The following is a 26,856-nucleotide window of genomic DNA, read 5'->3' as shown; positions in this document are numbered from 1 at the left end:
GCCTCCACTCCAAAACCATTTTAGATGACAGCAGGGCTCCCTGTACTCTACTTCACCTACAGGACAACAAACGGGATATGAGATTCTTGCCCCAACAGGAATAAGCAAATTAAATGGAATGACAGAGGGAAGGTGGTCAGGTGTGTGTGTGTGTGTGTGGGGGGGGGGGGCAACCTGCATGCTGATTTTAAATTACAAACTCATATGCAACGAGAAAATAATAGTAAAAGAAAAACAAAACTCCTGTCAACAAATCAGAAGCAAAGACAAATTAAACACTTCCTTCATGTGAAAACACTGAAATGTACACTTCTTGAGAAAAAAAATTCAAATCTATAAAAAAGGCAACAGTGTTGTCTGAAAATACTACCTTCGGAGAAAGGTTAAAATCCTCTTCAGGAGAATAATATAGGAATTACATTATCATCCTATAACAAGAAACAATTCAAACAGCCAAGAACAATAAATAAAATATTTATTAAATAAATATAAAAAAAGAAAATAAATAAAATGTCCAGCAATTAAAATCCTCCTCCCTCCTTACTAGACTGGAAAAGGATATACCACTTCAGCCCACAAACTGTAAAAATACATACAGCCAGCATCTTCAATACTTGCATCTCTGCAAATCCTGCTGAGCCACAGGAGTTACCAGAAAGCGGACAACCCTTCCTTCACTTTCATGGCAAGCTGCCTACTCAAGTGTAATGAATGAGGGTGTGTTCATTCATTTGTCCTGTATCAACAGAAATTAAAACTGCTTCAAAGATCCACAAAGGTAGTTTCATCAGTCAACAATTATCCTTTTTAAAAATTACCAAGCATTAATGCTACCAATGCAGCTTATAACTTACTTTATTTGCTCCTGAAAACTACCTTCCTCTAGAAGCTTGTCTGCTTCATCCAGAACAAAGAGGCGAACGCTGGCTGTGTTTAGATAGCCCATTTCTATAAGCTGCTTTATTCGACCTACAACAGAGCATAAAATGTGATACTGAACTGTATACAATTCTGTAATATTTGACAGAACAAAATACCAATGGTTAACAACACATCTGAAGCAGTGCAGCTCCACTGAGGGTGACGATGGGGTACAACACTCGGCACATCAAGAGAATCAAAAGGAGAAACGAAAATAGTTTTTTGGTATGCTACTGCAGTAAAGTACTAACTATGCCCATCACCTTGTCAGTTTGCAAAGATTACATCTTTAAAACAAGTTGCTATATTAAGAAGATTCCTATAAAGGTTTAGTCAAGGTGATCACTCTGTACTTTGCACAACCATAATACGAACAATTTTGCTTTAAGAGGAAGGCTTGAATAATAAAAATAAGAAATGTTTTTTTATTGACCCACACAATCCATGCATACATCAGAAAAGCTATTAATAACTTTATAGTTCATTATTCACAATCAAAGCAATCTCAGGCTCAAACTCAAAACTGGTTCATGTTTCCAAACCAAAAATGTCCCAAGACAAATTTTCCACTAACCACCACCTGTATTGGTACAATTGATGATCATCTCTTGATGAAAGTCATTCTGGCATTGTAACAAAGAAGATTAATCCTATGAGATACTAATAAGCTTCATCCTGAAGTCCTCAAGGTCACCTCTGAAGAGTCAGCTTGTACCCAAGCTAGTTTACCTGGATAAATACATTTTGGAAATGGCTAATCCTAGTCCGATAGCTCAGTAAGCTGTACCTTGGACAGTGTGGGCAAAATGAACCACCTAGGACTACAAAGAAGCTGAATGCCACATTCAGAGGACATCTACACCCTAAAAAAGTCTGTTATTTTCCCTACAACTTGCACCCTATCAAGTATTATTGTATTTAGAAAATGGGCTATTAAATTATATATATTAATAAAAGTAAAACACTTTTATGCAAAATAACTCCGCTGCCCAATGCATTTTACATCCAGAATACAAAAATTATGCAAGTAGTTAATGTGAGCACACGTACAGCCATTACGACCACTTTGACCACATGCACCTAAGGTGTCTCATGGTGATTAAATGAATTGGGGGAGGGGTCACAGTACCAGACTTTGCAACCCACTCAACCGCCCTTGATTTTTCAGTACATCCCTGATTTTCTCACATTTTTGCTCTGTCCCTCAAAACTGCTTTACTGTCAGGTAACTAGCTGGGGATTACATTCAGTCAATAAAACCAGACATACAGCTTCATACTTCTTATTATGAAGATAATACTTATTAATAGAAAGCTCGTTCTATTTCTGCCCTGCATGCTTGATCAAAAAGTTGAGAGATTTGTAATCTCACACACAGACGCACCCCCCTATTACCTTTGACTTTAATTTTTCCATCTCACTAAACACTATTTTTTCTGCTTGCTAAACAGCAAAGCCTCATTTGGTAAACATAAAAAACTGTAGTTGCTTCATTTCTTACTCCGTGTCGACATCGTGTTATTTGGTTAAAAAATCTATTAGTACCCTGCTGTAGAATGTTCATTCTTCAATAGAGTAATTTTCCAATAGTTTAACAACGTAGGGTTTGCCATTTACAAGGTAGCACATATCACCAGAGCTTAGTGACCACAAATTAGAAGTTATGTACCTACCATAACGTTCCATGTTAGTTGTCTTCATCTCGCCTTCTTCTTGCTGGATGGGTTCGGAGCCGATCCTCGGCTCCGACTCGGCACTAGCTTTAGCTCGAGAACTCCTTTTACCAGCTCGAGGCAACCCTATATCCCATGATGCAAGGCGGAACTACCTCAGATCTCGTTTGGCAGCTAACTAACCCTGCTAAAGACTTATCCTAATATAATTAGGAACCATGGTTCCTAAAAGAAGTCCTCATAACAATGCTCCAGAGGAAGCAATCTAATAGGAACTCTCAAGATCTGTCCAGGCCAGGGGAAGGAGGGTGGGGCCTAAGAAGAAGGCGAGATGAAGACAACTAACATGGAAGCGTTATGGTAGGTACATAACTTCTAAATGTTAAGTTGTCAATCTCGCCTTCATTCTTGCTGGATGGAACCGTCCTAGCACCTGTATCCCGGGTGGCTCAATGGAACAGACTCTTGAGAACGGTGGAACCATAACTGGCCCTATCTCTGGAGGCCAAATCCAACTTGTAATGAGACACAAAAGTATGAGGCGTGGCCCAAGTAGCTGCTGCACAAATAGTGTCAATGGGAAGTCTATCCTGAAAGGCTACAGAAGTGGATAGACTCCTGGTCGAATGAGCTTTTTGGCTTAGAAGATAGTTGTTTGCCCCTTAGAGAGTACACATAGGAAATGGTGGGAAGTCAACCATCTAGATAAGGTCACTTTAGATGCTGGAAGACCCAACCTGCTTCCTGCATAGGAGACAAACAATTGGTCTGATTTTCTAAGTTGTTTTAGTCCTATGTAAGTAGTACCTGAGCTGACGATGAACATCCAAAATGCAGCTTCTGTTCAGCTCTGTCAGAATAGTTAGGAAAGAAACTGGTAGATCAATAGATTGGTTAATATTGGCTTGAGATACAACCTTGGGAAGAAAGGAAAGGTTAGTCCTGGGCAAACCTATCCTTATGAAACACCAGATAAGGTGAGCGAATACAGAGGGCCTGAATCTCAGAAACTCTTCTTGCAGAAGTAACAGCCAGCAAAAATATAGTTTTCCATGTCAACAACTTTAAAGAACCGTATGCAGGCGGTTCGAAAGGAGGTAGAATTAGGGATGCCAACATTAAGTTCAGATCCCATTGCGGAGGAGGATGTTTCACAGGCGGTTTTAGGAGAAAAACTCCTCTTAAAAGGCTTTGCATAACCTATGAGACATGATGTTATTGTCCTGCAAGCCAACATGAATTTAAAATAGCAGCCATTTGTACTTTGACTGTAGATGATGCGATCCTGAATGAAAAACCTCCGCCAGAAATCCAAAACAGAATGTATAGGAGCAGTGAAAGGATCAATATTTCTGGCGTTGCCCAAATAGAAAACCGCCACTTGCTAGCATAAACCGTTCTAGTGGACGACTTTAAAGAAGACACTAAAATGTCTCTGACTGAGTCAGAAATCATTGGTAGCCTGGCTAGGGAAGGAAGTGGAGCAACCAAGCAGTGAGGTTGAGAGAATGAATGGCTTCGGTGCTGCTGACCCGACTGGTGGATCAAAAGATCCGAACTGGGTCCAAGCGGGCACGAATGACTTGTAGAGATCGATATTATTAAGCGTAAAAATGGATTAACACTTAAATAATACAGATTTAAGAAAATCGTTTGATTTAATTATAAAGAAGCAGTACCAGTTTTTCAAATAATTAACAAGTGGTCGCTCCTTTAAGTTTAAAATTCTGCATTTTTAAATAGGTTTATGAAGGACTTATTAACTATAAAGCATTACAAGCATGCACATATTCAGTAAGAGCAATACAATACCACTAAATTGCAAATGTTCAGTACCAATACTGGCAAAAAAAATTGTTATTTATATAATGTGTGATCAGAAGTGAAATCTCTCAGGCTTCATACTGACATACGTTTGATCTTCTCTATGGGTATTTTACACAGTTTTGTTTTTAATGGTGCCATTGACTTGTCCATATATGCAGCTCCACACCTGAACTAGAACATTCTTTGATTCTACATGGTACCAACATCCCAACTCCAACTTTCACTTTGCTGTTGACACTATGAAAATTTGAAAACTAAGCCCCCCCCCACTATGCACACACAACCACACAGAATAACTACAATAGTACAACTTACCAATTAAACCTGGATCAGATGGATTCAATCTTACAAAAGCAGGGTCTCTCATATACTGCGTCAAATGTTGGGCAAGTGATTCGGGGTAAGTTGCTGAAAGTGCAAGCATCTGTTTATTTGCTGGCAGAGAGGAGTAAATCCAACTACAACAAGAAAAAAAGTCAAAACTATGTCATGTACAAATTCTGACAAATATTAAAAATCTATAGCTTCTATGAAATCCTGCTATGGACAACAATATGATGCCACCACTCAAAGAATCAAAGGGTAAAAAACAAAAACTAATTTCCTAATGTCACAGTAACAGATGCAATATCCACCACACCATTTCTACAGGATTTCCTCAAGGGGACAACTGTATGCAAAATGTACAGCATCATTAACCACTGAACTGCTCATATCTAAAATTAACCTGAACTAACCATCTGTTAAGTGTTTTGTGGAGGTGGAAGCCCACCTTGTACTACCCTCTCCAACCACATAAGCCATAACATAATAAAACCTGTGCACAAGACATACAGGAAAAAAAACATTTTATAATTTCTGTACATTACTTATAGTATATATGTTTGTGCATAAATATGTGTTCTAGTCTTTAAACAGAGGGCAGCATTTTTTGACACAGCATGTGTGTGGAAGTTTTAAGGATAAAGGTAACCAGATTATGGTCAGACTTCATTTACTCAAGAAAGTTTATGCTCTGGGCAGTTTGAGGACAAGCTAATCCAGGGTGTTTGTTTACCCTGTCCAAGAATCACTGAGTATACCCAATGTTGCACATGCAGGTGCTCCAATCAATGGAAAGGTGGCCGATGTCCCCAAGGATTCAAGGGCAGTTACTCCCAGGGATATCCTCTATGAAAGCAGGAACTTAAGGTGATCTGGATTCATGGAAGGGTAAATAAATAGTGATCTAGGAGTGGTAAATTAAGTTTCCCTAAGGTGAGCTGTAGTTTTGACAGAGAAATAACTCAAACCTGAACTAAAAAGTTTTGATAGTACTGAGAAAAAAATAGAAATAGTGTCCGATAACTTACTGGTTCTAGCTATTGCCTGTGTGTTGTTTTTCTTTTCATACACCTGGGTTAAGACTGAACTAGGTCTTTCTATGGATATGTATAGAGTTAGACAATTTTTCATTCTACGTATACGAACTATTTAAATCACAATGCTAATCAACAAAGATTTCTCACTTTGGTCTCCTCTGCAAAAATGTCAGGGAGTCTATTAAGTTACAAATGCAATACAGAAAATGAAGTAAGTGGGAGTGCCAGTTTACAATTGCCATGAGAAAAATAAACCAGTAAATGTGAAGCAGCCAGGTTTGTCCCAAGACAAAGCAGCTGCTGACATTGCAATATTCACCCTAGCATCAAAACACTGATGACTCTAGCAAGGAGCAAACTGATCAGGTAAAAACTATAACCCAAACAGGCTGCGATAAACTACAAAGCAAGAACAGGCATAAGTTCTGAGTTAAATTGTCAATCTTCATTTTTATGGGCGCCTACACTGATCCCTATCAATGGACATCTTGGACTTGAACCAAAACTGGCATCCAGGCCATCCAACAAGAGACACAAAGGTATGAGTGGCCCAAGTAGCTGCTGACAAATAGTGTCAATGGGCAGTCTCTCCTGAAGTGCTAGAGTAGTGCCTAGCCTCCAGGTCGAATGAGCTTTTGGCTTAGAAGATAGTTGTGTGCGGCTTAGAGAGTACACATAGGAAATGGTGGAAGTCAACCATCTAGATAAGGTCACTTTAGATACTGGAAGACCCAACCTGTTTTCCCGCATAGGAGACAAACAATTGGTCTGATTTTCTAATTGTTTAGTCCTATGTAAGTAGTACCTGAGCTGACGAAGGACAATCAAAAAATGCAGCTTCAGTTCAGGTCGGGCGGTATAGTTAGGAAAGAAAACTGGTAGATCAATAGATTGGTTAATATTGGTTTGAGATACAACCTTGGGAAGAAAGGAAGGGTTAGTTCTATGAAACCCTATCCTTATGAAAACCAGATAAGGTGAACGAATACAGAGGGCCTGAATCTCAGAAACTCTTCTTGCAGAAGTAACAGCCAGCAAAAATATAGTTTTCCATGTCAATAACTTTAAAGAACACGTAGCAGGCGGTTCGAAGGAGGTAGAATTAGGATGCCAACATTAAGTTAGATCCCATTGCGGAGGAGGATGTTTCACAGGCGGTTTTAGGAGAAAAACTCCTCTTAAAAGGCTTTGCATAACCTATGAGACATGATGTTATTGTCCTGCAAGCCAACATGAAGTTGGAAATAGCAGCCAATGATTGTACTTTGACTGTGAATGATGGCGATCCAGATAGAGAGCCTCCATCCAGGAAGTCAAAACAAGGATATTATGGGAGGCGGGTGAAAGGATCCAATATTTCTGAGGCGTTTGCCAAATGACGTCGCCACTTGCTAGCATAAACAGTTCTGAGTGAGGGCGACTTTAAAGAAGACACTAAAATGTCTCTGAAACTGAGTCCAGAAATCATTGGTATACAGCTGGGAAGGAAGTGGAGCAACAAGCAGTGAGGTTGAGAAGAATAAATGGCCGGTGCTGCTGACCCGACTGGTGGATCAAAAGATCCGGGAACTGGGTCAGATGCAGGGCTGCACCAGGGAAGGGTGATGATGTGAGGCAGGAGCCAAATTTGTCGAGGCCAATGGAGCAATGAGGATCAATTTGGCTCTCAAAAGCCGGTGGCTTTCTGGATGACTTGTGGAATCAATGGAAAGGGAGAAGAAAGCATAAAGAGGTCGAGGCCAATCCTGGGTTAGAGAGTCTCTCAAGGGTTGGCCTGGAAGGAAATAGTGTGGTAATCTGGGCACTTGCTGTTTTGAGGGTAGCAAAAGATCGCAACAAGGGTGCCCCACTTCAGAAAAATCTGATCCACTACAGATTGATTGAGAGACCACTCGTGAGGCATCAGAATAGATCTGCTAGCCTGTCCGCCAATAGGTTGGACCTGCCGGGATGTGCGTTGCTATCAGAAACCGCTGAGAAGAGATCGCCCATTGCCAAAGTCTGAGAGCTTCTCGACATAAGGGATAGGACCTGGTTCCGCCCTGTTTGTTGATGTACCAGACAGCATGTTGTCCGCTGTACTGCAATAGTCCCATGGGAAGAAAGTGCTGAGGGCTTGAAACTTAAAAGCACTGCTCTCATCTCCAGGACATTTATGTGCAGATGGTATTCTATGGGTTGCCGTCCGTGGACCATCCTGCCCTGATAATGCCCCACCCGATCAGAGAGGCATCCGTGGTGACTGTGGCAACTGGAGGAGGGGAACAAAAGTCGCCTGATGAAGAAGGGAAGATATCCACCATTAGATGAGCCCTGCAAGACTGTGTCACTAAGATTCGTGTCTCATGGGAAGATGGTAACGACCACTGGTGAAAACATCCACTGCAGGAGAAACATGTGGAAGCGAGCCAGTGGAAGAAGAACAATGCCGCAGCCATTAGCCTAGAACCTTCAAATAACCTGGCTTTGACCTTGTTGCTTGTAACAGAAGCTGAACAAATTTCTGGATGTCCAGAATCCTTTGATTGTTAGTCTGGCTAACATTTTGAAGTAAGATCTGTCCTATAAAGGTGATAGATTGGCAAGGCAGCAGAGTAATTTTTAAAATTCACAAATTCCAAACTCTTGCAAAGCTGTAAGGTGTATCTCTGGACTGAAGAAGCTGATCCTTTTGGTGGGAGAGGAGCCAGTCGTCCAAATAAGGAAACACTGGAATCCTCGCGTCTCAGGTGAGCTGTGACCACTGCCATGCATTTGGTCAAGACTCTGGGGGCTGAAGTGCGGCCAAAGGTCAGTCCTCTGAATTGGTAATGACTGGCTCCCTAGCCGCGGAGAAACCTTCTGGGCGTCTGTGAATCTTTATGTGATAGCGCATCCTGAAGGTCTATGAGCACATCCAGTTGTCCTTGCCCAGAAAGGGCAGAATGGATGCAAGCGTGACCATCCGAATCTTGCCATTCTTGACACATACTGTTTAGTCTGCTTAGGTCTAATATTGGTCTCCAATCTCCCGTCCTTTTGGGGACCAAAAGAATCTTGAGTAGAACGGATCCTACTTGGTCTGCGGCACTGTCTGGATGGCCTTTTTAACCGGAGTTTGAAATTCCTGTTCTGCCAAATCCCTTTGACCGGGTGAGATGTCTGGAAGGGATTGTAAGTCATGAAACCTTTGAAGGGATTTTGTAACCCTCGGAAAATGTCGACTGTACCACCTGCTTGTGATAGGGATTGCCAGGCTACGGGTCAGGGACCTATGCCTCCAAGGGTGGACAGTCGGGCAAACCCAGGATGTGAAAGGCTTCTCAGGAAGAGACTCCCTGTTGCCCTGTTCTAGGACCCCTGCCTCAGGGGCCCCTTATTTACCCCTCTGCCTCTGGGGTAAATGAAAGTGTGTGCCCACCTTGGGCTTAAGGAACCACATCCAGTGGCCTTGGGTTGGTCTGTGGGGGCAACCTGCATGCTGATTTTAAATTACAAACTCATATGCACAAAATGGTAAGATCTACAAGAGTCCGAACAAAGCCGAACCTCAAAGATATGAGTAATGATAGAACTCTTCTGTCAGATAGCACCTTATAGTGGCTCCATTTTTAGGGTGCAGCTGTCAAAATCTATGACTGCCATTACTATCAATGTTGACATCTTGGTTCCTACAGAGTATAAAACCATGTCCATTTTTACTACCCAAGCACTCCAAGCAAAGCTTCAAACAAGAGTACACTCCAAAGAAAGATAAATGTGCCGGTTTATCCTTCAAAAGAATGGATTTACCAGTCATGGAAACAAAAGCACCTGAACAGAAAGGGCAAAAACTATTGGAGCACATTTTCAAACATCTACTGATAAATTTGATAACAGTAGCTCTTAACTGTTCTGTGTTCGTTATAGAATCCTTATTACATGACATAAGACTAGGCTTCAAAACAAACAAAGTATCCTTAAACAACGTCCACTAGGATGTGTGTGCCAAGAACCTGCATGAGTTTAATGGCACAGAGGAGACAGACCCAACTGCAAAACCAACCCCAGATGGGCTATTAGTCCTGGCACTGAAGAAACTGATTGGGGGAGGAACAGGAATGAAGATGGTAAGCTCACTCACCCTCTTCACAGTACAAGAGAAAGAGCACATGCTCAGGAATGTGTACTTCATTCATAATCCTGGGTGGAGCCCAGCAAGCCAACAATAGGGTCTGTGGGACTAGGACATTTATGGAGTGGAGGGATAGCCCTAGACAATCCCTGAAGTGGCAAACAAGCATGTACAGGAAAAACTAAGTCAACGAAAGCCTCCACTCCAAAACCATTTTAGATGACAGCAGGGCTCCCTGTACTCTACTTCACCTACAGGACAACAAACGGGATATGAGATTCTTGCCCCAACAGAAATAAGCAAATTAAATGGAATGACAGAGGGAAGGTGGTCAGGTGTGTGTGTGTGTGGGGGCAACCTGCATGCTGATTTTAAATTACAAACTCATATGCGAGAAAATAATAGTAAAAGAAAAACAAAACTCCTGTCAACAAATCAGAAGCAAAGACAAATTAAACACTTCCTTCATGTGAAAACACTGAAATGTACACTTCTTGAGAAAAAAAATTCAAATCTATAAAAAAGGCAACAGTGTTGTCTGAAAATACTACCTTGGAGAAAGGTTAAAATCCTCTTCAGGAGAATAATATAGGAATTACATTATCATCCTATAACAAGAAACAATTCAAACAGCCAAAAACAATAAATAAAATATTTATTAAATAAATATAAAAAAAGAAAATAAATAAAATGTCCAGCAATTAAAATCCTCCTCCCTCCTTACTAGACTGGAAAAGGATATACCACTTCAGCCCACAAACTGTAAAAATACACACATCTTCAATACTTGCATCTCTGCAAATCCTGCTGAGCCACAGGAGTTACCAGAAAGCGGACAACCCTTCCTTCACTTTCATGGCAAGCTGCCTACTCAAGTGTAATGAATGAGGGTGTGTTCATTCATTTGTCCTGTATCAACAGAAATTAAAACTGCTTCAAAGATCCACAAAGGTAGTTTCATCAGTCAACAATTATTCTTTTAAATTACCAAGCATTAATGCTACCAATGCAGCTTATAACTTACTTTATTTGCTCCTGAAAACTACCTTCCTCTAGAAGCTTGTCTGCTTCATCCAGAACAAAGAGCTGGCTGTGTTTAGATAGCCCATTTCTATAAGCTGCTTTATTCGACCTACAACAGAGCATAAAATGTGATACTGAACTGTATACAATTCTGTAATATTTGACAGAACAAAATTAAAACAATGGTTAACAACCCCATCTGGAAGCAAAAATGCAAAAAACTCCACCTTTAAAAAAAAGTGTTAAGAAGATTCCTATAAACTTAGCAAGGTTTACCTTGTGCTTTGTAACAGAAGCTGAACAATTTTGTCCAGAATTTTTGATTGTTATCTGCTACATTTGGTATTAATTCTTATAAGGGGAAGATTGGCAAGGCAGCAGAAGATTTTTGAAATTCACAAATCCAACTCTTGCAAAGCTGTAGGTGTATCTCTGGACTGAAGAAGCTGATCCTGGTGGTGGCAGAGGAGCCAGTCGTCCAAATAAGGAAACACCTGGAATCCTCGGCGTCTCAGGTGAGCTGTGACCACTGCCATGCATTTGGTGAAACACTCTGGGGGCTGAAGTGAGGCCAAAGGGCAGTGCTCTGAATTGGTAATGACTGGTCCCAGCGGCGGAGAAACCTTCTGGGCGTCTGTGAATCTTTATGTGATAGTACGCATCCTGAAGGTCTATAGAGCACATCCAGTTGTCCTTGCCCAGAAAGGGCAGAATGGACTGAAGCGTGACCATCCGGAATCTTGCCTTTTGACAAACTTGTTTAGTCTGCTTAGGTCTAATATTGGTCTCCAATCTCCCGTCCTTTTGGGGACCAAAAGAATCTTGAGTAGAAGCCGGATCCTACTTGGTCTGCGGCACTGTCTTTGGGTGGCTCTTTTTAGGAGTTTTGAAACTTCCTGTTTTGCCAAATCCCTTTGACCGGGTGAGATGTCTGGAAGGGATTGTAGAGTCGGAAACCTTTGAAGGGATTTTGTAACCCTCGGATATAATCGTCTGTACCCACTTCTCTTGTGATAGGGATTGCCAGGCTACTGGGTACAGCGAAATCCTTCCCCCGACTGCCTCCAAGGGTGGACAGTCGGGCAACACCTCAGGGATGCTGAAAGGGCTTCTCAGGAAGAGACTCCCTGTTGCCCTGGTTCTGAGGACCCCCCCCCTGCCTCTAGGGCGGCGTCTTATTGTTACCCCTCTGCCTCTGGGGTAAACTGACCACGTGTGTCGGTGTAGCTCCTTGGGCTTTACGGAACCACATCTTCCCCCACTTCTGACCCTTGGGATATGGTCTAGAAGGAGTGGAAAACTGGACTCCAACGGCAGAAAGAGTTTTACCGTCTTGTTCACATCTGGTCAAGGTATCCTTCACCTGAGGTCCGAACAAAGCCGAACCGTCAAAGGGGTGTTGGTGAAGGACCCTTAAAGGGGTCCAAAATTACACAGCCGCATCCAGGCTTGGCGTCTAAGAGCAACACCTGTGCCTGCGGCCCTGCTCGCTCCATCGGCTGCATAAGATATGAGCCGCATGGAGGAGTTAGATATGAATTCAGGATAGCTAGCTGAGAGGCAATCTTTTCCTGAGCCCCAGCAGCTGAAGGATCCTGGACTACTTCACCCCGTTCCTTCAGAACATCTCGTTCCAGCCTGCTGAAGTGACAAAGGTAATTCAGCGAGCATAGCAAAGGTCGCTGAAGAAAACATCCGCTTTCCATACCTGTCCATGGTCCTAGAATCCTTATTAGGAGGATGGACAGGTACTGAAGGATCCGCCAGTTCCTGCTTAGTGGCCGCCCACCACTCCATAGCATCCACAGAGACACCTTTGGAAGGAACTGTTTGTCCGAAAGGCCGTGATGAATTTGGATGGTCTCCTGGGGACAGGTTCCACAGAATCTGGAGCTCATGCTTGAGCCACTACCTGCAAGTGGGTAAAACGGAGAACCCAGGAGGTGGAGGTTCGGGATCCAAAAGCCTCCAGGTATACCGACTCATCCTCGGAGGGGTCAATGGAGGCCAATTCCCCTCTGTTTGAGGAGCTCAAGGATGTCTGAAAAGAGACATCCTCAGAGGGGACCGTGGGGAACCCTCCGACTCATCTAAGTCGGTATCAGATTGTAGACTCAGGGGAGTCTGTGTGTTTCCTCTTACGTCCTTTTTCGAGGGGTTCCCTGCAGGGTCAGGAGAAACCTCGGAAGAGGAGAAATCCAGTGGGGAAACCTGGGCGATGGATCCCTGGGCCTGAGAGCAAGAGGCTGGCAAGAGGCATCTGCAGGCACTGATGAGGGAGGAGCTAGAGGGATGACCGTTGACCAGGCTCAGAGGCCAGGACACTCCTCATCACCTCAAAGGCTCCTCTCCCGGGAGACCTGAACACACCGTTAAGAAACAGGAAGGTCGGCTCCAAGGAGAGAAGGCTCGAGGCAGATGTCGGGCCGAGCTTACCAAAGCGAGCCGAGAGGGAGAGCAGGTCGGACAAGGGTCCGATGCCACTAGCCCCTCGAGCCGACAGGGGAAAACCAGAACGGATCCCTCAAGGAAGTCTCAAGGAGGAGATCGGGCCGAAAAGACGGGCGAAGGATGTATCGGCTCGGCATCGAAACAGTCGCTGTCCCAAAGCTCCGGCTGAACTCTGGTGTGGAGTCGGAGGAGGAAATTCAAGTTTGGGGCTTAGAGAAGTCTGTTGAGCGGGCTATGGAGCATTTGGGCCAGTGCCTGAGACTTCAACAGCCTGCTTACCACCCTCACCAAATTGTGGGCAGACAGGCTGGAAGCTCTCGAAGATCGGCTCCGATGGCCGCTCCGACAAAGAGGAGACCCGGGCGAGTGGATAACCAATCGAAGGGGACCGAGATCTCTTGCGGGCGAAGCATCGGGCAAATCCCTTGAACCCCAGATGGAGCCGAGGACTCTCGGCTCCGATGCTGATAAAGTGTCGGCTCCACCGAAACTACAAGGCAAAAAGTAGTCAGGGTTTGCAGAGACGCACGAACCCACTACTCTGGCAGAAGAAGCATCGGTTCCAGCAGAGTATCGGCCACGGGCGAGCCACGAGGAGGCTTTGACACTGTAGCCTGAGCTCTGTGGCTTAAGAGGTTTTCCTGACCTGCTTAGGAGGAGAACCTTCAGGTTTCAACAAACCTCGGAGGATCAGTTTGTTCCTCCTTTCCTGCAGGACTCTCTGGCTAAAGGCATGACACAGCACAGGAGTCCTGCAGGTGCAAACAGCTACCCAGAGCTAAATACACAAAAAGTGCTTTGCGAGCTTGTCAGTTAGAGACTTTTTCAACACGGCACCCTTAACCTTTGACTTATTTTCCTTACTCAACAGGTATTTTCCATCCCAAAACAAACCATTAAAACCCTAAACGATGGATGATAACTTGGGGAACACCTGTAAATTTACTAAAAACTTATAAAAGTTTAAAGTATTAAAGGAATTTTCAAAGTTTAACAACGTAGGTTGCCATTTACAAGGTAACTACACCGCTTATACAAAAATTGTATGTTGGTGGAGCCACACTCTGCTAGAGGAAGGCTTGAATAATAAAAATAAGAAATGTTTTTTTATTGACCCACACAATCCATGCATACATCAGAAAAGCTATTAATAACTTTATAGTTCATTATTCACAATCAAAGCAATCTCAGGCTCAAACTCAAAACTGGTTCATGTTTCCAAACCAAAAATGTCCCAAGACAAATTTTCCACTAACCACCACCTGTATTGGTACAATTGATGATCATCTCTTGATGAAAGTCATTCTGGCATTGTAACAAAGAAGATTAATCCTATGAGATACTAATAAGCTTCATCCTGAAGTCCTCAAGGTCACCTCTGAAGAGTCAGCTTGTACCCAAGCTAGTTTACCTGGATAAATACATTTTGGAAATGGCTAATCCTAGTCCGATAGCTCAGTAAGCTGTACCTTGGACAGTGTGGGCAAAATGAACCACCTAGGACTACAAAGAAGCTGAATGCCACATTCAGAGGACATCTACACCCTAAAAAAGTCTGTTATTTTCCTACAACTTGCACCCTATCAAGTATTATTGTATTTAGAAAATGGGCTATTAAATTATATATATTAATAAAAGTAAAACACTTTTATGCAAAATAACTCGCTGCCCAATGCATTTTACATCCAGAATACAAAATTATGCAAGTAGTTAATGTGAGCACACGTACAGCCATTACGACCACTTTGACCACATGCACCTAAGGTGTCTCATGGTGATTAAATGAATTGGGGGAGGGGTCACAGTACCAGACTTTGCAACCCACTCAACCGCCCTTGATTTTTCAGTACATCCCTGATTTTCTCACATTTTTGCTCTGTCCCTCAAAACTGCTTTACTGTCAGGTAACTAGCTGGGGATTACATTCAGTCAATAAAACCAGACATACAGCTTCATACTTCTTATTATGAAGATAATACTTATTAATAGAAAGCTCGTTCTATTTCTGCCCTGCATGCTTGATCAAAAAGTTGAGAGATTTGTAATCTCACACACAGACGCACCCCCCTATTACCTTTGACTTTAATTTTTCCATCTCACTAAACACTATTTTTTCTGCTTGCTAAACAGCAAAGCCTCATTTGGTAAACATAAAAAACTGTAGTTGCTTCATTTCTTACTCCGTGTCGACATCGTGTTATTTGGTTAAAAAATCTATTAGTACCCTGCTGTAGAATGTTCATTCTTCAACAGAGTAATTTTCCAATAGTTTAACAACGTAGGGTTTGCCATTTACAAGGTAGCACATATCACCAGAGCTTAGTGACCACAAAATTATGGTTATGCATGCATTATAGATTTTATCCATCATTCCAAAGAACAAGGTGTGTGCTGCACACTAAAATTAAGAAGAGTACATTAGCTGTTTGTTCAACAACTGCTCAACACATCCAGTAGAGTCTCATATTACAACACTAAAGTCAGAGCATGAAACAATACATCTTTCATTCTTTGACAGAAGTCTGTAACTGAATCTACAACTTACACAACAGTCTCATTAATATGATAACATTCTTAAGAAAAGCCACAGACTTTTCCTCCAACTAGTGGTGTAATTACCTGGGGATCCAACTGCAATGTGGCATTTCTTCAGTCTTGCCTTATCCTGGCTCAAAGGCATTCCTCCAATGAAGGCGTGGCATTCTAAACCATCCACTTTGACTCCAATTGCACATATAACAGAATGAATCTGCACAGCAATTTCTCTTGTAGGAGCCAAAACTAGGATCTAAAATTTTAAGTAAAAGAAAATTCTGTTAGACACAACTTGAAAAATGCTTTGATTATATTACAGATGTAACTGATACAGCGAAGTAGGGAACGTTTAAAAGCAACTCATAAAAATGTACCCTGTAACTGATCTGATGTTCTGTCACTTCTCTCTGCATGCATTTACAGCCAATAAAAATTTGTAAATGCAGTCATACACTGCTGTAGTATTCTACCATCACCACCACCCACCATCCCTTCCAGTATAACCAACATAATTCACTCATCTGATATTTGTTAACTACGAATGTTCGACTGAGCAAGAGCCCATTTTCAGCTGAGGCTCTGGAGGAAAAGCCCCATACAGAAAAATTACAAACAAGGTGACAAAAACAGTTGCAAATAAACAGTAACAATGAATACAAGAGAATTGTTAAACACATAGTATACATCTTAGAAGTTAGATTACATACAAAATGCAGGTCAGTAGAGATGTGACATTTAATATAAAGTGAATCTAAGTAAGCAGGAATGAAGAAGCCCAAGGTAGTAGAAGGGTTACAAGATAGACATAGGAGGAAGAATAATTAGGCATAGGGGAGTGAGTAAGTAGCCAGCAGAAAAGTAAAGAAACAAGGAGTTAAGGTAAGTAGACTAAGAGGAGGAAGTAAGTAGACAAACAGTTGACAGAAGTTAAGCAAGGCTATTGACAAGTACAAGTTCAGGAAATTTGTAGGGTTTCCTTTAATAGTTTTTTGAAGCTATGGGTATGGGGCAATTTCTAATGTTCAGTAGAAGTTTGTTCCAAGCTAGTGCAATTGAGTAGCTGTATAAATATCGTCCTACTGCTGTTTTTGGCCTATAGATAGATAAGAGCTCCAAAGATCGCAGTAGGGGGAGTAAAGGGATATAGGGAAGAGATGGCACAAGAGGAGGGATTCTTAAGGATGAAGTGAATCATGGACATTTGTGGGATTAAGAGTAAATGGGGGAGTTCTAGCCAGTGTGGAGTACTTTGAGAAAGACCGTGGTGAGAGGTGTAGGGTCATTGAGAGTTGTAGGGTTGGTTAGCAGTGAACCTGGCAACTTTATTGTATGCAAGTTCAAGTTTGGCCTTTAAAGAGGACTGTAGGTTGGTCAAGATAGGGGAGGCATAGAGAAGGGTGGGAAGGAGAGAGGCACAGGAAAGAGAAAGTCTTGAATCAATTTTGAGGTATTTTTACTGTAAAGCTGTCCAAGTTTTTGATGTGTCTTTTTTATACAGTTTAAAACATGCAAATCATATTTAGGTTGGTCTAGGATTACACCTAGTAGCTTAGTGTGTGTTTCAATGTTAATAATGGTGTTGTTGTTAAGTGATGTGATGGTAAATGATGTTTTATGATGGTAAAGGGACTTTGGTAGAAACAGATGTATAGGTTTTTTAGGATTGAGTATAAGGTTTGATTGTTAGTAAGACAATTTTCAACTGAGTGAAAGGAGTTTTGAGTAAGGAAGTAGAGGTAAAATATATTGTCAAAGGTAGAGACGGTAGTGTACTCATCAATATATTGTATGAGTGTGGAGTGCAAGCAGGAGAGGTATGAAGACTGCGTAAAACTGTGGATCAATATATTGTATGAGTGTGGAGTGCAAGCAGGAGAGGTATGAAGACTGCGTAAAACTGTGGAACAACAGTAGTCCAAGGATGGATCCTTGGGGTACACCAGTAAAGACGGAGAGAAAGTAGGAGAAGGAAGAGAGCCATTTGACAGATTGCTGCATGTTGGTTGAGGTAGCTAGAGAACCATGTAAGGGTAGATTTGGAGATCTGACATTTTGAATTTAAATACGTTATGAAACGTACAACAATCACATAACATGCACTCAGTGTGAACAGTGTAAATTCAGCATTATCCATGAGAATATGTCCAGGTGGCTATAGCTATTAAAAACCAAAAGCTGCAGCAGCCATGCTCTCTCCTTCCCCAAGTAGAGAAAACAGTGTCAAGAGGGTGGAAAGCAACACCCCCCAAAAAAAAAAAAAGTACAATAAAACAAAGCATGCCAAATGTTAAAAACTGCCAAAACATAGCTGGATATCACTTCACCAGCATCTTCATATAAAACACTGGGAAGCATGCTCACACAAGTCCTTAAAAGGAGCGACACAAAACATTCAACCTATTGTACCTTGCAAATGAAGACAATTCCATTCGTGTCCAGTGCAAGTGAAGAACAGCAGTCCGACCTACTGGAAAAGATTAGTTTGGACTCACAGTGCCATTATTTAAAGTAAGCATTTTTTTTAATAATAAATTGTATAACAATAACCCAAATCCGCAGTGGTGCAGCAGTAGCTTTGTTGCCTCACAGCAAGAGGTTCTCCCGTTCGATTCTCGGCTGGAGTGCGGGGAGTGCCTGTGTGGAGTCTGCATGTCCTCCCCGTGGTTGGGTGGGCATTCGAAAGACATGCGTAAATGGGCGTGTCTTTGTTGAAGGTTGAATGTAGAGCTGGCACCTCGGCGTTTGTGAAAATCTACTGCCAATCATTAGCGGACCAGAGTTCCGCTGTGGCAACCCCTAACTGGGAAAAGCCAAAAGACAAACATAACAATAACCCACTCTTATAACAAACCAATTGTTTAAGGTTCTCTTTCTTATGTGCAGAAAGGGTCTTGGAGCCTAAAAAAATTCTTAATATCAGCATTAGATGTCAGAATAGGCCAATACTTACTAACAATCTGTTTAATATCATCTGTATATGTATTATATTTCATTAAATATCTAACAGGTCTTTTCCGCAAAGCTTCATCCTCAACAGTAGCTACATCTACAGGTCCAGATCTTAAATAAGACCGCCTCACATCCGCAAGTCTAGTAATAAGTCTCTTGAATAATATGTCTAGTAATAAGTCTCTTGAATAATATGAGAAGTGAAAGTAAGTCATAACTTCCCAGTTGAAAGTCCTTACTCATAGAGTCTAAATCACTAATAAACTGTCCATCATTTGTATTAAATCTAGTGGCTCCTAAAAAATAGACTATAAATAGTGCCCTTAAAAGTATACTTAGGGTGCATAATTTGAGAATGCACACAACGTACTGCCTGCACTTTTTTCCTAAAAATAGTAGTGTCAAAACCATCATCTGATAAACTAATAGTGATATCCAAAAATTTCACTTTACATTTGTCACAGGTCAAATCAAACACTAAAATATTCTCATGCAACCAAGTGACAAATGAGGCCAAATGATCTGTACTATTCCATAACAGAAAGACATCAACAAAATGCTTAAAAAATACTAAATTATTATTCTTATAAACTAATGGGATCGATGTCTTCAAAAATATACATCTCTTCCCATCTAGCTAGAACTAAGTTAGCAGTATTCTCCAAACAAAAGTTGACACTGGTATTACTGCTCAAAAATGTACAACAACAACTCTATAACACACCAAACACTTTATTATAAAGCTTTCGGGTCTACACCCTTCATCAGTATAAAATAATCACATTCATCCAACATTTAAAAAGGAGATACAATTAGATCACATGCTTCAGCCAACCTATCACACTAAACAGTAATCAAATCTTAAAGAAAACATCAAATTAAATAAACTTCATAAAATATATTTCATAAATATATTCAATTTACCATAAACAATTATGCATAAAATCATATTAAAATATACATGTAAAAAAGTATATATACAAAAATTTTCAAGCTCAAACTTATAATTTCTCTCTTCGCTTTTTCATTAATACAGGCTTTAAACTAACAGCATTATTTAAACCAGGATTTGCATCAGCCTGAAGCCTAATAATCCACTCAAACTCTTTCAGCTCTAATAAATTATTCATATAATCTCTCGTTATGCCTATTTCCACTGTACTTACTACCCTACATTTAAACCTATGTTCTTCACCCTTATCCATAATAGGTTTACTTAACACATTTGTTAATATTTTCCTTCTTATATCGGATTTATGTTCTACAATCCTCTCTCTTAGCTTTCTAGTGGTTTTACCCACATAGAATGATGTACATGATGTACATGTAGCCAAATACACTACTTGTGCCGCATAGCAAGTTGTTAGAGTTTCTAAAACAAAAGCTTCTCCACTTATAGGGTGCACAAATATACCGTCACCTTCATATAAATCACTACAACAGGAACAATTGTAACATTTCCTTGTTCCTATTGCCTTCCTTACACATTTACGTTTTACTTTAAAATCTTTATAACAAAGTTTTTGCGTCAATGTTTCCGAATTCCTATATGCATAACTTGGCTTACCCCCCACTAAGGATCTTACCTCAGGCATAGCTAATAAAATAGGCCAATTTTTCTCTATTATATTACACACATTTTTTGTGTTTAAATTGTATGTAGTAAGATATCGCACTATGTTATCATCCTTACGTGTACACCCTTCATGTCTCTCCAATCCCCTAGTCAAAATTGGTTTGTACTTATTTTCCCTTTCTTTTATTACTTCTTCATAAGCTGCATCTATAATCTGTCTTGAATAACCACTTCTCTCAAACTCTTGAGACATAATTCTAGCCTGCTCTCTAAAGCTACTTTCAACAGTATTCAGTTTACTCATTCTTAACTGTGCCTTCACTATTTCTTTAAAAATATAATTCATTTAAAGCAGCCAGAGAAGGTTATAACGCAGCCGTCGCAAAAGAACTTTCAAATACAGCAACAGCAGCAGCAGCAGAGTATGATCGGAAAAAGGAAGAACAGCAGCCCGATGGTTCACAACAAAATGACCAGGCGGTTATAAGTTCATCCCCAATACACCGGATGATGTGGTCCAAGTGTTAACAGATTTAAAATTGTTCTTACGACAAGTTAGTCTTGAGCTTATTTTTAAGGGTAATGCTGCACCTGCACCTATGTGTAGGAAATTAAGTGTTTTTTCACCTGTACTATGTCCTATTTTAACTGCTTATTCTAATATTGTGGAGCATGAGTTGCGTTTGTATTATAGGAGAAATAGTAATAAGAAGTTATACAATACAACATATCTTGAACATATAGCGATAAAAGAGCTGCAAGCTTGTGATAACATAGTTATAAAACAAGCCAATAAAGGGGGAGCAGTTGTAATGGAGAAGGATGCATATTTTGCAAGTTTTAAAGAAATGCTGAATGAAGTAGGTACTTTTAAGAAAGTTTCTGTTGCTGAAGTACAAAAAGACTAATAACGGAGGTCAATATGGTAATTTATGAATTACAACTTAGTAATGATTTAAGTATAGAATAATTATCTAAGTGTACCATGTCCAAGAATTCCCCAGATTTATGGTATTCCTAAAATACATAAGAATTTTATTAATCCACCACTGAAACCTATAGTCTCAGGTGGTGGATGGGCAACAGAACCCATTTCTAAATATCTACAAATTGTATTAGGAAAATATTTGGAAAGATGTTCTACTGTATTGAAGGATACTAATGATTTTTTAAGTAATTTGTATAATGGGCAATTGAACTGTGTGCCAAAAGGGTATGTTATGGTATCTTTGGACATTACTTCGCTATTTACCGTTATACCTAATACCTATGGACTCAATGCTATTCGTGATTTTTTAAATAATGAAGTAAAAATGTATGGAAGGGAAATTGAGAATATCTGTACCTTCCTTGAAGCATTACTGACACAATGTTTTTATTTTTGATGAGGAGTCGTACTTGCAGCTTACTGGTGTAGCGATGAGTACTCCCACTGCTAACACATATGCCAATTTAGTATTATATGAGTGGGAGAAAAGTGTGATATTAAGTAAGGTGAAACAATTAAATGAAAAAGTATTGTTTTATGATATGGGCTGGTTCCCTTAAGGAATTAGATAATTATGTGCAATATTTGAACATGTCCACTAAATTTTTAAAGTTCAAAATGGAGGCATCAGACCATAGTATAAATTATTTAGATGTACATTTATTCAAGAATGGCGATAGATTCCATGGTACACAGGAAAGAAGTAGATGCTTCGAGATATATAAACAGGGGTAGCATGCATGCCCCATACATTTTTAAAGGAATAGTGAAGGCACAGTTAATAAGAATGAGTAAACTGAATACTGTTGAAAGTAGCTTTAGAGAGCAGGCTAGAATTATGTCTCAAGAATTTGAGAGAAGTGGTTATTCAAGACAGATTATAGATACAGCTTATGAAGAAGTAATAAAAAAGGGAAAATAAGTACAAACCAATTTTGACTAGGGGATTGGAGAGACATGAAGTGTGTACATGTAGGGATGATAACATAGTGAGATATCTTACTACATACAATTTAAACACAAAAAATGTGTGTAATATAATAGAGAAAAATTGGCCTATTTTATTACCTATGCCTGAGGTAAGATCCTTAGTGGGGGGTAAGCCAAGTTATGCATATAGGAATTCGGAAACATTGAAGCAAAAACTTTGTTATAAAGAATTTAAAGTAAAAAGCAAATGTGTAAGGAAGGCAATAGGAACAAGGAAATGTTACAATTATTCCTGTTGTAGTGATTTATATGAAGGTGACGGTATATTTGTGCACCCTATAAGTGGAGAAGCTTTTGTTTTAGAAACTCTAACAACTTGCAATGTGGCACAAATAGTGTATTTGGCTACATGTACATCATTCTATGTGGGTAAAACCACTAGAAAGCTAAGAGAGAGGATTGTAGAACATAAATCCGATATAAGAAGGAAAATATTAACAAATGCGTTAAGTAAACATATTATGGATAAGGGTGAAGAACATAGGTTTAAATTTAGGGTAGTAAGTACAGTGGAAATTGGCATAAGGAGAGGTGATATGAATAATTTATTAGAGCTGAAAGAGTTTGAGTGAATTATTAGGCTTCAGGCGGATGCAAATCCTGGTTTAAATAATGCTGTTAGTTTAAAGCCTGTATTAATGAAAAAGCGAAGACAGAAATTATAAGTTTGAGCTTGAAAATTTTTGTATATATACTTTTTTACATGTATATTTTAATATATGACTTTATGCATAATTGTTTATGGTAAATTGAATATATTTATGAAATGTATTTTATGAAGTTTATTTAATTTGATGTTTTCTTTAAGATTTGATTACTGTTTAGTGTGATAGGTTGGCTGAAGCATGTGATCTAATTGTATCTCCTTTTTAAATGTTGGATGAATGTGATTATTTTATACTGATGAAGGGTGTAGACCCGAAAGCTTTATAATAAAGTGTTTGGTGCGTTATAGAGTTGTTGTTAGCAGTATTCTCAACAGGCGTACATTGCTATGCCAACTTGTTGATGAAAATGTTCATTATTAAACAAACATTATTTTGTAAAACAACTTCTAACATGGAACATAAAATATCTTTTACATGATGTATAACCACTATGCTTATTCAAAAACTCTCTAATGTACTGTACACCTAACTCATTAGGAATCACAGTAAACACTGATTTTACATCTAATGTACCTAACAATAAACCTTTCAAATCTTTGTTCTTTTCAGAATATGTTTTTAAAACTTTCAAAAAATCATTAGTGTCCTTAATAAATGCAGGACTAAATTTTAAGAAAGGTTTAAGTTGCCTTTCCAAATACTTAGAGAAAGTGCTTCGGTGACCCACTTACTCCCAGCCACCATGAGTCTCACAGGGGGAAGAGTCATGTGTTTATGCAGTTTTGTTAACCCATATATGAATGGTACAACAGGTTGCGCAACATATAAAAAATTAGACTCATCAAGGCTAATGTCACCATCCATTACCAAGCTATACAGAAATTCTTTTACTTTGTAAATATTATTAATAACCTCTCTAACATTAATGCTGTTAAATGTTAGTGTCGGACAACAAAAAAGCAGACCACCAGAATCCAATCCACACAAACGTATGAGCGCTTTCGTCTCTTGAATAGTAACTTCAGAATAACAGCATATTACCACACAGCCTTATATCTGCTATTCCAACAAATTAGTCGTCATCATTAACTAATAAAATAATGTCCTGAAAAGACATAGAAACATTTAAGGAGCAACACACACACATATATTGCACTCACAGTAAAAAAAGAAAAAATGTGATTAAAAGCATATAAAAAATACTTGACAAATATATCTTATAATAAGTTAAAAATAATCAAAGCAACATATGTCAATATTTATGCATATGAAAGTATATATGTATTTGTTGTTTGAATACTTGACAATATATCCTATAAGTTAAAAATAAAGCAACAGATGTCAATATTTATGCATATGAAAATATATATGTATTTGTTGTTTGTTAGCATCCTACCCTAACAGTAGGTATCAATGACTGTCATATCAGAAATTGTGCCTTGAGCCTGAGAACAGAGTTGATAGATACTGCACTATTAAGACCTGGTGCTTCAGATGCATTCATCCTAATTTGCCATCTAAGCTCAGCCATTTCTAAGTAATCGTCGAGTGGCCCACCTCTTTCACCCATCCTAACCTGCTCAATGATAATGAATCTGAACCCATATCCTTCATTGGTTACTACATGTCTTGCGAATGCATTTTTAACATCTTTCCTATGGATGTCATAGTAGTGTTGGAAAATTCTACTTCTAAATGCATTTTTAGTTTTACCAATGTAAAAACTCGGACATTGGGTACATAGGTGAGGTACAACACTCCTTTACTGCTGCAGGAGACTTTCCCTCGTACAGTGCGTCTCCCATAATTGGGAATAAGTGGAGGTGAAATGTTTATTGACCACATCATAGGCGCAGTTGTTAGGCCATGTTCCCAACATTGTATATAAAAAGGAACATAGCTCAAAAATATGTTGGAAAGCCAGAAATGTGATCCTGATATAGGGTCAGGGATGATTAAATTGTGTTACTGCCTACAGTGCCAATATATCATTGAAGCCAAGGAGATTTTTATTCCCAGTTATGGGAGAGACACTATAAGAGGGAAAGTCTCCTGCAGCAGTAAAGGAATGGTGTACCTCGCCCTATGTACCCAATGTCAGAGTTTTTACATTGGTAACACCCAAACACCCTCACGAACACCAGGTAAAGGGAATGACCAGCCAAAGCCTACAATTCAGAAACTCTCCTGGCTGAAGCAATAGCTACCAAACTTAAGATTTGTTGTGGTACTAGGTTGAAGGTTGGCCAAGTTAAGTTTCCCCAACACAAAAGATCCCATGGAGAAACAACTGACCTGAGGACAGTGCAGAAAAATGGTACCCTTCAGAAGCATCATGCAAACTTTTGGTGAAGCAAAAAACAGCAGGCAGGACTATGAAAAAATAACTGTCACAAATATTTGACTTTGGGCTTAGCTATGTCACAGTAGATGGAATGAGTGCACAGAAAAGGTCTAAACACTGGGTCACAGCCTAACTGTAAAAAAGCCCACTTACTTATAAAGTTAAGTCTCTGTAAACAATTTGGACAACCCTTGGTGGGCAAGAAGAGTGACAGGCCATCACTAGAAGTGGGAAAAAAATTCAATTTTGAAGATGGGGTAGAGAGTCCAAGTGAGGTTTACTAGATGGGTGTATCAGAGCTCTCCTAGCTCCTGGCTCAGATGTTGAGACCAGTTCAGAAGGTGAGGCCACAGTAGGAGAAACAGACCTGCCAGGGCCAAAAAGGAGCCAGCGCACTGACGTTTCCCAAAAATTTAAGGAAGTTGAAACCAGGGTAGAAAGTATCCAGGAGACCAAGGGGACACTTCTCAAATATATTTCTGGAATGTACACATAAGGTTGGTATAACAAAGTTGAAGATGCATTTTATATTAAACTGGCTGTAAAGAAGAGGTCCCAGCATAGACTTCCCACAGTGTGGCAACAGTTGCTGGGCTACAGATGACAGATGCCCAGAGAGACCACTTATGGAGGCATAACCAGGCAATAACCCCAAGGGGATGTCTTCTCTCTGGATGTTTAAGACAATAAACATCCATTGCTTAAAAGTAACAAACAGGCTAATACACTCAAGTGTACCAGCCTTTGATAGCAATTTAGTCGAAAACAAAGCATTTACTGCATTTTTTCCTGTCTGTTTGCAAAAAAAAAAAAAAAAAAAAAAATATTTCTCCTTTCCTAAACTTTCCTAGCTAGTTGTTCCAGTGATCAGATTTTGCTGATCCCTGGGCTTTGTATTTGGTTTCTGTGTTCCTCCATTTTCTTGTGTGGCCAGAGGTAGTTTCTTTACTCACCAGTGGGAGTGGGGAGTACTGAGCTGCTTGTTTGTCCTCAGAGGAGTGGTTAGAAGCAGCAACTAGTAATTTGTCGGCCATTTTGGGTCATTTCCTGTTTTTTCCAGCCCCCTGCTATAAAGCACACGTTAGCGCGCTTTGCACACTAGGGCAGCGCCGGTTAATCAGATTTAAACTATTAGGGCTACCTAAAGTCCACTCTTTCAAATTTTCCCTTAAAACTACCTTCCTCAAAGTATACTACTGTTCTATTTAGTGTATCCTACAACTATAAATTATCTCTACTTGACTCCCAAGTAGACTATTCTCTATCTGTATAGCGAAGCACTTGCACCTACAGTACTTATCACCTCGATACAGCACTCTTGTTATAGAAAGTACCCCAAAAAAGCAAACCCCATTTCTCAGTCACCCACATCCCCCAGCAAACCCCATTTCTCAGTCACCCACATCCCCCAGAACCTTTTCTTAAGTTTTTCTGTCTATTCCTTCTAGCATGTCGAGGGATCAGTTGCTAATGTCCTCTCCTGCTCAGCTGGTGAACCTGGGAATATTGAGGCAATG

At 40.0% G+C, this 26,856-nt stretch overlaps 1 protein-coding gene across 1 annotated transcript in view; it reads right to left on the bottom strand.

Moving 5' to 3' along the window:
* Positions 1–26,856, bottom strand: part of DDX20 (DEAD-box helicase 20) — a 204,149-nt gene that overhangs the window by 112,965 nt on the left and 64,328 nt on the right. The window contains exons 3-4 of the mRNA XM_044076991.1: positions 15,969–16,137; positions 855–969 (exon numbers count right to left, since the gene is read on the bottom strand). Of these exons, the coding sequence (XP_043932926.1) occupies positions 855–969; positions 15,969–16,137 (284 nt within the window). The remainder of the gene's footprint in view (positions 1–854; positions 970–15,968; positions 16,138–26,856) is intronic.

Source organism: Protopterus annectens, chromosome 7.part0, assembly GCF_019279795.1.
Source record: "Protopterus annectens isolate FY-2018-M chromosome 7.part0, PAN1.0, whole genome shotgun sequence".
Classification (NCBI taxonomy): Eukaryota; Metazoa; Chordata; order Ceratodontiformes; family Protopteridae; genus Protopterus; species Protopterus annectens.
Note: the sequence above shows the minus strand (reverse complement) of the source record. Positions and strands in the feature narration are given on the sequence as shown.